General features: G+C 39.7%; 1 protein-coding gene across 7 annotated transcripts in view; it reads right to left on the minus strand.

The window, feature by feature from the left end:
* The window catches only part of LOC126092496 (rho GTPase-activating protein 17-like), a 313,454-nt gene that overhangs the window by 93,221 nt on the left and 207,212 nt on the right, over window positions 1–13,021 (minus strand). For all 7 annotated transcript variants that reach the window (XR_007521344.1, XR_007521345.1, XM_049908117.1 and 4 more), the window contains exon 9: window positions 7,476–7,653. Coding sequence is in view for 5 of the 7 variants with exons in the window: in XM_049908117.1 (XP_049764074.1) it covers window positions 7,476–7,653 (178 nt within the window). In the remaining 2 variants the exon portion in view is untranslated. The remainder of the gene's footprint in view (window positions 1–7,475; window positions 7,654–13,021) is intronic.

The following is a 13,021-nucleotide window of genomic DNA, read 5'->3' on the forward strand; positions in this document are numbered from 1 at the left end:
CTCCACCGTGAAGCTTATGATGACATGTATACCATCAAAATGATAAGAAACTGCTGCAGCACCTCACTGCCATGTGGCTAGATTAAAAATGTATATATTGCAGGGAAAGTTCCCGCCAGCTATCCTGTTCGAACCATGTCCCTGTAAATTTCCATAGGCAGCACCACCATCTTCCTCCACCCCTACTGTCTAATGTGATGAAGGATGTAGTCTGATATCTGAATGATGTGTAGCAGCCTTCTGGATTGTGCTTGTCTGCCACTCAACATTCCTCTATAAGATGAGTAGCAATTTATCCTTTCAATATTGTTGTTAATTAAGTTTACAGTTGTTTTAAGCTGTTTCTCCCACAAGCATGCAAATGAAAAACTGACTCACACACAGATGTCCATTTTACCTACATTATATTGTGCTATATCTCTCTAGGCTTCTGCATGTATCTGTCTACAGTCCTGCATGCAATTACTTTAACAAACATATACACTAGCAATTGTAAATTTCAGTATGAACAAGAAATTTAAGACAAACAAATCAAGTCAGATGAACATTGGGAAAAGCAGACTCAGTCGATGTACATCAATTACATTGTTTATCTTATAAGATTCATGTGTAGTCATCTTTCATTAACTTTGCCAAAGATTGTTTCTTAGGAAAGTGTTCAAGGTACATGTGTAAATATGACTTACTTATGAAAGCAAGTGATGGATACTGTAATTTAGTCTACTAATAGAAAACTGAGTTAAAATGATTTTATAATTACAATTTTCAGACAACTATAAAACAAATAGTCGACAAGTAACGCTTTCAACCTGCTTCCTAATATAATGTGAGTTTACAGTTCCTTGTCTCTCATATATTGGTAGGCTTATAAATAATCTTGAAAAATGCTTAACCCTTATAGTGCCAAATACAATCTAATCGGATCACATGGTACATGCGAAAAGCGCCAGGTACGATCTAATCGTACTGCCGTTTTTGTGCACTTTTCTTGCAAACTAAGGCACAGATCGTACTATATCGATGTCGTGAAGATAAATGAAAGTCAAAAGATAGTCGTCAAGTACTTCGTTTCCATTGTCGATGCCAATAATCGATATTTACGAGTTCCAAACACATGGCTGTTTTTCGTTTGCTTCGAAGGAAATATGGCGCCGCCAAGGAAGAAATCTCATTTGAGTGTGATGTATACTGCGGAAAGTAGTGAAAGTGAGAACGATTTTGCAGGTTTTTCGGACAATGGATCGATCTATGAGTGGTCTAGTCGTGATATCTCATCATGTGAGTCATTCAATAGCCAAATAATGCAACCAGCGGTGAGGAAGACGATGAAGAATTGACTGCAGCCAGCGACACGTTTGCTGAAATTGGAACTCATTAGTTGGACAATCCTGCTCCTCACCGCTTCATGTATTCGGAATTACCAGGTCCCAAACATGTACCAATAACTGCTACGCCAACTGATTTTTTTTAACCCCCCCCGTGCAACTGTTGACGATAATGAGAAACAGATATGCTCGGCAATTTCTCAAAGCAAACATAAACTCATCAGTGAACTCTCGTGTGAGAAAGTGGTATCCTACCTCAGCGCCAGAAATGAGGGCTTTTGTGGCATTAATACTAAATATTGGACTCGTAAAGAAACCGACAATTTTTAGTTACTGGTCCACAGACAAAGATACGGCAACCCCATGGTTTTCCCGAATGTTTTCAAGAAATAGATTTCACTTGCTCCTAAAATTTTTCCACTTGATAGGCAATACAAAATTGCACCCTTCTGGGCATCCAGTGTATGACCCCACTGCAAAGTTTGATTTTGTGTTGAACATTGCCAATTATGTGTTTCGTCACTATTATATGCCTCATCAACAGCTGAGTGTTGACGATAGTCTTGTTGGCTCTAAAACTCATCCTCGACTCATCCAGTATCTCCCTAATAAACATCACCACAGACGGGGTGCAAAGTTCTGGATGCTATGTGATTCAGTGGTGAACTACTGTCTCGGATTTTGTGTGTGCTATGGAGCAAGATGTGAAGCTGACAGAGCGGAGGTAAAAGAGCACAGATTAGGCTATGTAGTTATTACAAAATTACTTGCCCTTGGTAATTACATGAACAAGGGGTACCACATTTTCTGTGACAATTTTTACACATCAATTCCAGTAGTGGAAAAACTGTATTCCATGGGAACCTTCCTCACTGGCACAATACGGAGGAACAGAAAATTTCTCCCACCTAATCTTCTTTCCAAATCTGACATTGGGCAGTTCAGATTCTTTAGAAAAGCCTTTGTGCATCTCTGTGGCTTCAGGGAAAAGTAGTCACAGAAAAATCCAGTTCTGTTGATCAGTTCCTCCTCTACCGCAACAGTGTCTGAGAGAAGTATTTGCAAACGACAACCTCTGAAGAATCCTGATATCATATTTCAATATAATAAATACATGGGAGGGATCGATTCCTCAGATATGATGACATACTGTTATCTGGATAACACGACTGTGAAATTATGGAAGAAAGTTGTTTACAGCATAACTGGCAGAATGTTTCTGTTCTTTATAAAGAAAATTGATCTTTGTCCGAGAAACCACTCACATGTCTGAAATTCAACAGAAAAATCATCTGCATGTTGTCCTAGGAGTGGTTCAAGATACAAAACTTAGCACCCACTACATCAAGTGCAAATTCAGCACCCCCCACAGTGTATGGTGTAGAAATACTACCGGGAAAGAAGGAGCAAGCCTGTGTTGTGTGCTCTACAAAAGATACGAGGCGACGATCAAGAACAATATGTGTATTTTGTAAGAAGGGATTACATCCCAAATGTATTGTCAACATTTGTGTGTCAATAAATGATCCTAAAACTTATTGGTATTATGTTATTTTCTGTTGGAACTATTGACAAAATTATAGATGTTTTGCCCATTTTTAGCATCAGTTTTTTCAGGGTGCCTTATTTTCTAAAATATATGACAGAAACACACAAACAAATGTTATATCATGCAGAATCTATGTAGACTGATAATATGAACACAAATTTTAAGTTTAAATATATTACATGTGGCTAAATATGACTTAAAACCAAAGTTTTAATTTTTTCCGTACAAAAACTCTAATACAAATATTGTTTTCTTTAGAAGTATGAGGCCTAATGGTGTACTCTGCTCATATTCCTGTAGCTGAAGGTACTAGCTAGAAGAGAAAAAAAAAATTAAGGTCGTATGATAAACTGTTCAGATTTTATGGTAAGTTTAACAAACTTCTGCAATTCACTACAAAATCTTTACTATCAAAAACAATCTTGATCACAATTTATTTATTACGGTGACCGGTTTCGACCACTACTGTGGTCATCTTCAGACCAGTGAGTAGTGATTCTCCAGCAGGAGGCGGTCCTTACCCATTGGTCTGAAGATGACCACAGTAGTGGTCGAAACTGGTCACCATAATAAATAAATTGTGATGAAGACTTTCGGTCAAACAGGCCTTCATCAGAAAACACACACACACAGTCTCTGGCTGCTAAGCTTTGTTTGACAATTTTTTTTGCTGTGCCTATCTGTGACTCAACTTTTCCATTATATGGTGAGTAGCAACTGTCCTTTTTATAATACTGTCATTATCCCATTCTGTATTTGCCACTGCTCTTTTTTTAAAAAGAGAAAGAGAGACCCAGATGATGAGAGAGCTCTATCTTCACTGAGTGAAGGAAGACAGCAGTTCTCTTTCAAAGGAACCATCTCGATATTCACCGGAAGTGTTGAAGAGAAATCTACAATCTGGATGGCTGGACAAGGACTTTACTGCTGTCCTTTGGAACAGGAGTGCAGTGATCCATCAGCACAATGTATTACTTGGTATTTTCTAGAGCAGTGGGAGGATCATATCTATAGTGCGGACAAATTCAGTAATTGATATTGCTGTCCCATCTTCCAATGAACTATTTCGATAACCTCAACATCCTCTCCAAATATTCTCCAGGTGGTGGAGCTTTACATCCAGATATAATGTGTGATAGGGACTGCTACTGATTCCCACTCTCACACTGCGGCTATCATTTATTTCCTGGTCCTTCAGAATGTACTTTCAGTAAGCATTCATCAAAATGACTTAATCTTGTATTGCTACCAGGTCAACTCACTGCAATGAGAATCTACCAAAATAGAAAAGTAAATAAATTTCTCAGAGTACTGCACAATGCCAACCTTCATTGCATCATCTTCTGATACATAGCATCATTTGGATGCATTAGGGGTGGGGGAGGGGTCTCCAAACTACACCTAAACTATGGGTCATCTGGAAAGTTATCACTCTATCTGAAAAAGCAACTGATGACTTTTTTTTGTTTTAGGAAGCTGCCTCAATCATGTAGAAACACCAGAAGTACTGTAACATCACAGGTTTTATTAGTGCAGCAGAACAAGTCTCTATGATGTTAAAAGTAGCTCTGTACTAGTCACATTATAGGCACATATGGCCAATTTTTTCAGAGATGGTGGGGAACCACTTTGGGAACTACAAGAAGAACTAGCATTCTGATACACCATGGCAGATTATAATTGTGTTCCAAACTGAGACTCCAACCTAGATTGTTTGTCTTTGGTTGTCAAATGCTGTACTAATTGAGCTGTCAATGCACAACCCACGATCTTCTGTCACAGGTCTACTTCCACCAGCACCTCTTTTTCTACTTTCCATACTTCACACAAGTTCTCCGTCATGTACTGGCGGACTAGCACTCCTGCAAGAGAAGATATCCTACGGAAATGGCTTATTCATGCTACAGAGAATGACTTGCAGAATGGTTTTCATTCTGCAGTGATGTGTGTGCTGCTACATATAAAATGATCCTTCAATTGCAGCCCCGGGAGAGGCAAACTTCGTCCCTTTTGCATATGAGACAAATATAAGAACAAAAAGTAGGGCTAGTCCCCTTGCTGAAAAAGACCTTTAACGAAGTATTTGAAAACATCAACACACAAGTTCAAGAAAAATGTATCATATTTGAACTTTGACTAGACTTGGTACATAGCGCATAGTACTACTTGTAGAGTTTCATAAGCTATAAAAACGCTTTTTTCAGACAAAGTTATGTTTTTTTTTCCAAAGAAAGAAATACAAGAAGAAGAAAGTATTAAGTTCTTGGGACTACAAAAAAGACACAACCAACACACAACTGATTAGAATACCAACTGTCTAGAATTAATTAGGTGCCTTAGTTTAGCTATTATTTTCAGTATTCATGAAATTATTGTAGGTGATTTACACAAGAGGAAACTTGTTTATCCTAGTTTATTCAACAAATTTCTGTTCACTATTGAGTTATGATATATATGGAAGGGGGGTACGCAATTGACAGGGGTATTTTCAGAATACAGAAGTGTGCTATTACTCATGTCTGGTGTTAATTTTAGAACATTCTGCAGGGACTTCACCAAAAAGCAGGGTATTTTAACCACCTCCAAAAATATAAATACATATCATTTGATATAACTGTTATTTCTGTTTTCTCAAAAAATAGTGAAAAGCATAAATATAACAGGAACAAAAAAGTCCTACAAAAAGGCTTTAAGAGTAAACAGCAGTACAGATAGGAGTCTGATACATGGGTACAAAAGCATTCAACATCCTGCCAGGCCTTACAGAATGTCAGGAAGAAAATGTGGAGTTCACGACTAAATTAAGGAACTTCCTGTTGGGCAAAACCTACTCAACTGACAAATATTTTCACAGAAACTCTAAAAATTAATGTTTCACATTATCTTATAATTAACATTATCACTGTATACAGTGATCTTTCATAATTTAAGTCATTTTATGGTGTTGGATTCAAACGAAATAAATTGCACACTTTTGACTTCTCTCTAATACCAGTGATCTCTCTCCATGTGATCCATGGAATGTGACTCATGTAATAAAAGGCTTACAATAATAGTGTAAATGTTTAAGTTTTTCAATTATTCACTATCTTCTCAATTAATCAACAGGCAGCATCCAGTCACATTGTCTATGCTTAAAATACACTGATGTCCAAAATTAAAGCAACAAATGGAAATTTTACACGGTTAAGTTTATTTTGCTACAAAATGGTATAAACAGGTGATAGCAAAATAGAAACAATGTAAAGAACATAGAACATGTTCAACTGTAGCATGTATAGCAGTAGACAAAAATGGTCTTCGTTTTTCCCGACTTAACGGATTTGCACACACATTCTGACAACTGGTTAATGTGCTCACCATGGTGTGTGACCACCTCTGGCAGCAATATAGGCCTGACAACTGAGCATGCTGTGAGTGATGTAATCAATGTCATGTTGAGGCAATAATGCCCATTCTTCCTGCACAGCTGCTCACAAGTCTTGGAGAGTGACTGGTGAATGTTAACGTGATGCAACCTGTCTCCCTACTGCATCCCAAATGTGCTCTATGGGATTCAAATTGGGAGAGCGAGCAGGCCACACCATGCAAGCAGTATTTTCACTTTCCAAGAAAACATCAACCACTTGTGCTCTATGAGGTCAAGCACTACCATCCATCAATATGAAGTCTGGGCGCAAAGCACCTTGCAACAACCACATATGAGGTCCCAGTATCTCGTCACGATACCTGAGAGCAGTTAAACCTTGTCGATTCATCCATGGAGAGGTTTTCAAGTGGTCAACATAGTCCCTGCTCACACCATTAGCAATCCTCCTTGATATCAGTCTCCCTCCACAATGTTCGGTTCTCGAAATCGTGTTCCACATTCCCTCCAGATGTGAATCCATTGAGAAGCATCCTGCAGACCAAATCAGGACTCATCTGTGAAATGAAACTGGCCCACTGTTCAACAGAGGCACCAACATAGCAGGTCTCCAACAATAAATGCCGCAACAATAAAAGCCTTCTCTACAGTGTTTGCCTTGATACAACATGTCCAGTATGTTGATAGGTCAGATGCTAGTCGCTGTGCAGAACTAAGGTGGTACCGTTGTAACCTTACAGCACATAATGGTCCCCCCTTTCTGATTTCACACATGGTCAGCCCTGCCCTGGCCTTTGGGATAAAGTTTCGGTCTCTATAAACTGTCGCCACATCCGAGAAACAGAATGATACACTTTAAGCCATCGGGTCAAATGAGTTTTCCACTGTCCTGCTTCATTCTTCCTATAGCCCTCCATGGCATAGAGCATGGTAGGCATCTTCGTGCCATACTGCACCCTCTGTGACTGTGCACACAGCGATTGTGGATGTGGGACTACCCGGTAAACAGCACTCCGTTTGATAGGTGCCCTGACGTCATCGTTGGCGTTGTTTTCCGTTGGCCAAAACGCCATCTTCCATGCAGAATATCATCATATGTACACCTGTTGTCAGTTTGTGTGATTATATCATGAATTAGACACAGGATGGGGAAATACCAGATTGTTGCTTTAATTTTGGATACCAGTGCAGAACAGAATTTTTAATTCGCTAAAAAAATGAAAAGCACACTCACTTTGAGGCTGCAATCCACTCATCATACAATTTGTATGTCATGAGTGGCTCCGGGAGTTCCCTCAGGTAGCACTTCAGTGCACCAGCAACAACATGAGGGTCACCATATTCTATCGCTGTCTCCAGCTTCATCAAACCAGCATCTAGGCTCAACTTCATGCGCCGGACTTTTGACATACCTTAAAAAATAACCACAGCACATGTACCAAATTTATTTTGGAAAACAGGCTTTGCCATTTGTCTGTAATTACACATGACTTAATTAAAACACTGTCACTGGGAGAGTGGTGAGTGAACTACTAAAATAGCACTTCAAATTTAAATATTGAACAGAAAAATTAATTACATTTTAAGCTGATGCTTTGTAAAACTTTTTCCATGTAATCTAGAACAATTACTGCTGCTTTTTATCAGAACAGAAGCTGAAAAATTGGATGCAAATACATAATGCATTTTATTAATGTTAAAAAAGAAAACACTTCAGCAAAATTATATTTATTTAGTCATGAATCAGCTTTTGGCTTCTCAGTCCATCTTCAGGTGACAGCTGAATGATATTCAGTTGTCACCTGAAGAGGGCCTAAGAAACCAAAAGCTGGTTCACAACAAAATAAACATAATTTTGCAGAACATTAAAATATTATCATCATGTTCTGCCAAGCACCAATGGAAAATTCAGTTAATGTTTTAATGCATTTTATTCCCTTTTTATTCTACTTTCTTTTCACAAATACGAGTAAACGGCCATTTGAAAGATACATCAATTTAAGTAAATGCTCATAATACCAAATCTAATGAAATAAATGAGATAGGAAATAGGAAAAGACTTTCGCTGTGTTACGGAAGCTATTTTATATCCGATTAGTTAAAGGTAGTAAACGATGAAAGCTTTAGTTATATCAGAAATAGCTCACAACTACATTAAAAAAACTGTGGGAATCCTACATCTAAGCAGACAGATGTGGGAGGGATCTTATCCACACCAAAGGAAAACACTCCCACATAATCTGGCTATGGATGGATGGTGCTTCCGCAGTCACAAGAATTCCCTCACCCAGTATGCTGAAGGTGTCACCAAGACCTTCACAGACAGGTACTAACCCCCAAACCTGGTCGGCAAATAGATTTCCCATGCCAGATCCTCACCCTCCACACTTCCCCGAACCTTCTCTCCACCCCAAGAACCAACTGCAAAGGAGTAAATCCCCCCCTCCCCAGAAAAACAGAAATCAACCGCTCTGGAACAACTGAATCATATCTTTATCCAGAGCTTCAGCTATCCATCATCATGCCCAGAAATGTCCGCCCCCTGGTAGCTGAGTGGTCAGCGTGACGGGTTGTCAATCCTCTGGACCTGGATTCGATTCCCAGCTGGGTCAGGGAATTTTCTCCGCCCAGGGACTGGGTGTTGTGCTGTCATCATCATCATCATCATCATCATCATCATCATCATCATCATCATCCTTGTAGACTGCAGGTCGCCGAAGTGGCATCAAATTGAAAGACCGGCGCCCGATGAATGGTCTGTCCGATGGGGTGCCCTAGCCATACAATTAAATAAATTCCCAGAAATGAGGAACATCCTACCCAAATCCCATCCAGCGTCCCTGAAGTGGCACTCTGTCGCCCACCCACCTTGCACAACACTCTGGTCCACTCCCACTGCCACCAGCTTGCCCCTTGGGTCATATCCCTGTGCTGGTCCCAGGTGCGGAAGACCTGCCCAATTCAGTTACTCAGCACATGCTACTCCAATCAGCCATAGGCTTAACCTGTCCCACCAGAGGCAGGGCCATCTGTGAAAGCAGTCTTGACATATAGCAGCTCTACTACAACTTCTGCACAGCGCTCTACACACTATGCAGGTGTGACCACCAACCAGCTGCCCACCCAAATGAATGACCGCCATCGCACTGTGGCCAAGAGCAGGGTTGACCAACAACTGTCAGAATATGACACTGAGAATGACATACTTAGTTCAATGGCTGCTTTATAATATATGCTACCTGTATCCCCCTCCCCAGCACCAACTTCTACAAACAACATAGACGCAAGTTAACCTTTCAACAGACCCTTCAACTCTGTAATCCTCTAACCTCACTCTCCGCTAGCGTCTTTCCCCACATGGAATTCAACCTTGCTACCAACATCCTAACTTTACTCAGCATACACTGACACCCTCTTCCCTACAGTCTCCCCTTCCTCTATTCTGTCATCCCCTCTCACTCCACTCTTCCAGGTCCCTGTCACTGTTATCCTGTGCTGCACGAACTCACCAGTGCCGGGTTGTGGGTCATATTACGTAATAAGCAGGCGAGACTTTCTCGCAAGAAAAGTGGACACTATTATAGGAAAAAATTATGATAGGAAAAAACAGAGCCATTTGCTGGAACAGCAATATTCCGATCGTGAGATGGATCATCAAGCGTCTCAAATAGCTCTTTTTTTTCTTTTAAAACACTAGTACATGCCTTAAATTTCAGTCAAATATAAATGAAATACTGTATTTTCAGAATATATGAGGTGATAGTGTAATATGTAAGAATTACTGACTGATCTGGATTTCAGTTAAGTAGTTGTTCCAGACAACACCTTAATTACAACAACAAATTGTGGTCGGAGAAGTTCGTGGATAAAACATAACAACAAACAAAAGCTTAAAAACAGGGCAAATAGAGAAGGGAAGTCACTGCAGAAAATGGAATGTGCTGTGTTTGGGAAATAAAATAATGCAGGAGATCGCAGTAACAGTCAACTAGTGCATTTTGGTGAAACAAACACACAAAAATGTGAAAGAATCATCTAGAAGCAGGGTAAATGGCAAGAAGGAAAGAAAAGTGCTGTCAGATTTGCAAATAAATCAGAGAAAGATGATCAGGAGAAGACTGTGCAGAGTATAGTGAATCATAAACAAAGAGTTACCTGCAAATTTGTAAATATCAACGTATCGGTCTAAGTGCATGGAAATCACTACTAGAAAAGATGTAGGGGGCAAGATGTTGGTTAATACGGGTGGTACAGATAGATAGATAAATTTTAGCAGTTATAAGGACTTCAGCATGTTTTATAAATACCAGGTGATAGATTGTGATTTCTCCTGTGTGGTTTTACACAAACTGAAACACCATTTGCAGTACCTGTCTTCTCAATTTATTGGCTTTGCATTCTTTGATACTAATTTGTCTTCCGACCCAAAAATGAAAACTGTATCATAAGGAATAACCATTTCGCAAAAATATTAAAAGAATTTAAGTAGGAATTGATCAAATCCTAAAAACTATCAATAAGGTTCAAATGGCTCTGAGCACTATGGGACTCAACTGCTGAGGTCATTAGCCCCTAGAACTTAGAACTAGTTAAACCTAACTAACCTAAGGACATCACAAACATCCATGCCCGAGGCAGGATTCGAACCTGCGACCGTAGCGGTCTTGCGGTTCCAGACTGCAGCGCCTTTAACCGCACGGCCACTTCGGCCGGCAACTATCAATAAGGGGATAGAACAGTTTGTGTATAATAAAACAAGGTAATTTCTTAACAGATTTGACTTGAGCGATGAGTTCCTTATTTCTTAAACTGACATACGACTGGGAGAATGGTGTGCTGACCACATGCCCCTCTGTATCTTTCCAGTGACGCCTGTGGGCTGAGAATGACACGGCAGCCAGTTGGTAGAGATGGGCCTTCGTGGCCGGCTCGGGCAGAGTTTAGCTTTTAGATGAGTTCCTTAAGACAGATTCTTCATTGTGGCATGAAAATGAAGATTTTATCAACTCTCTAGAACTAGTCAATAAAAGTCGTAAATGACCCAGCAAATAAAAGCATCAAGCTCATCGAGGACTACAATAACTATTTACATAAAATGATAAATCTAAGCGTATATGTTTCAGGTTGTATCCAGGTCTTGCCTTCATTTTCCAGTCAATGAAAAAGAAACTTTATCAAAGAATAAGGATTTCTTAAAGGAACCTTCATAATTAATTTGAAAGTAATTGGTTAATCATCTCCTCCATTGTAATACAGGGCAATTATCAGGTCCATGAAACACTTCAAAACATCTGTACAGACAAATGGGAATATGAAATTATACAGCATGTGAAAGACAAACTCTCAAAGCTTTCCCCCCCCCCCCCCCCCCCCCCAGTGTTTATAAATGTTCTATGTGCCCATCCTTCATCACACGGCACACATCTTTGGCATACATCTAACCAGCAGTCGAATTCCGCCTACCGTATTTACTCGAATCTAAGCCGCACACGAATCTAAGCCACACCTGAAAAATGAGACTCGAAATCAAGGAAAAAAAATTTTCCCGAATCTAAGCCGCACCTGACATTTGAGACTCGAAATTCAAGGGGAGAGAAAAGTTTTAGGCTGCACCTCCAAATCGAAACAAAGTTGGTCCATTTTAATATGAGACACAATTTAGATCGAATGAATGATGATACAGGTACAGTAGTTTGGTCCGAGTCGTAAGCTTAGCAGTTAAGCTTTACCAGGTAGCCATTGCTATGCGTCAGGCGCTCCGTCGGTACTTATACGGGTACCCTTCCTTTTTCACGTGCTTCGTCTGGATTGAATTGATTGCTTATTTTTCTTTGATCTTGTAAGTGCCGTTCTCTTTGGTATAGGTGTTTACATCACTCTAAGCTGAAAATGCATTACTGTACTGTGCCATGCATTGTTTGTCGCATTCTGATAATGAGTTTTTACGGCCTGTCGCCGCTTGCGGCATGTCTTGCTTTTGTGTGCGCTACCCCCGCTTACAATGGGGGGGGGGGGGGGGGGGGGGGGGGGGGGGGGGGGGGGGAAGAGAGAGAGAGAGAGAGAGAGAGAGAGAGAGAGAGAGAGAGAGAGAGCAAAACAATGGCAAGAGACTGCTATTTGTTGTTACTTTCACCACTGCTTTCTTTGATAATGATCAACAAGAAACAAATAATAGACTGCGTATGATAGAAGATGTTCTGAACAAGAGTTTAGCGAAAATTTTTCTCCATTTGAAAATCTTTGCAGACACCTCTTTAGTACATTACATTCTGCACAGAAATTAGAGTCATCTTAGATTTAAAAATCTAGTCAATTGCCGTGCTTCATTTCTGACTGTATCACTATTAGGCGTAAGAATAATACGAATATAAACATGACATGATATGTACATTCTTCCGCGTTTGCTGTTGTCTCACTCTAGTTTCGTAGTTTATTAGGCAGACAGGATTTAAATGAGATAGCAGCAAACATGAAAGAATACATGGCAAAATGTTTATATTTGTATTATTCTTTTGGTGAAGAGAATACTGCATGTGATTCACAATTCATAGAAGTTCCTCTTAGCAACCATCTCTTCTCACAGGTAGGAAAAAATTCTGAATGTAGAGTTGGCCATATTGCCAAAAACCCAAACAGTCTTGCCAGTTGGATTTTCGTAGTACATTGAAATGCTGCTACATTTGAAGATTAACAATACAGAATTTGCATTTACTTCGTTTGATAATGTATGTAAATGCGGTTTTTTTTTTTTTACAGACACAGAGGTTTTTGCGACAGTAT

Source organism: Schistocerca cancellata, chromosome 7 (genome assembly GCF_023864275.1).
Source record: "Schistocerca cancellata isolate TAMUIC-IGC-003103 chromosome 7, iqSchCanc2.1, whole genome shotgun sequence".
Lineage (NCBI taxonomy): Eukaryota > Metazoa > Arthropoda > Insecta > Orthoptera > Acrididae > Schistocerca > Schistocerca cancellata.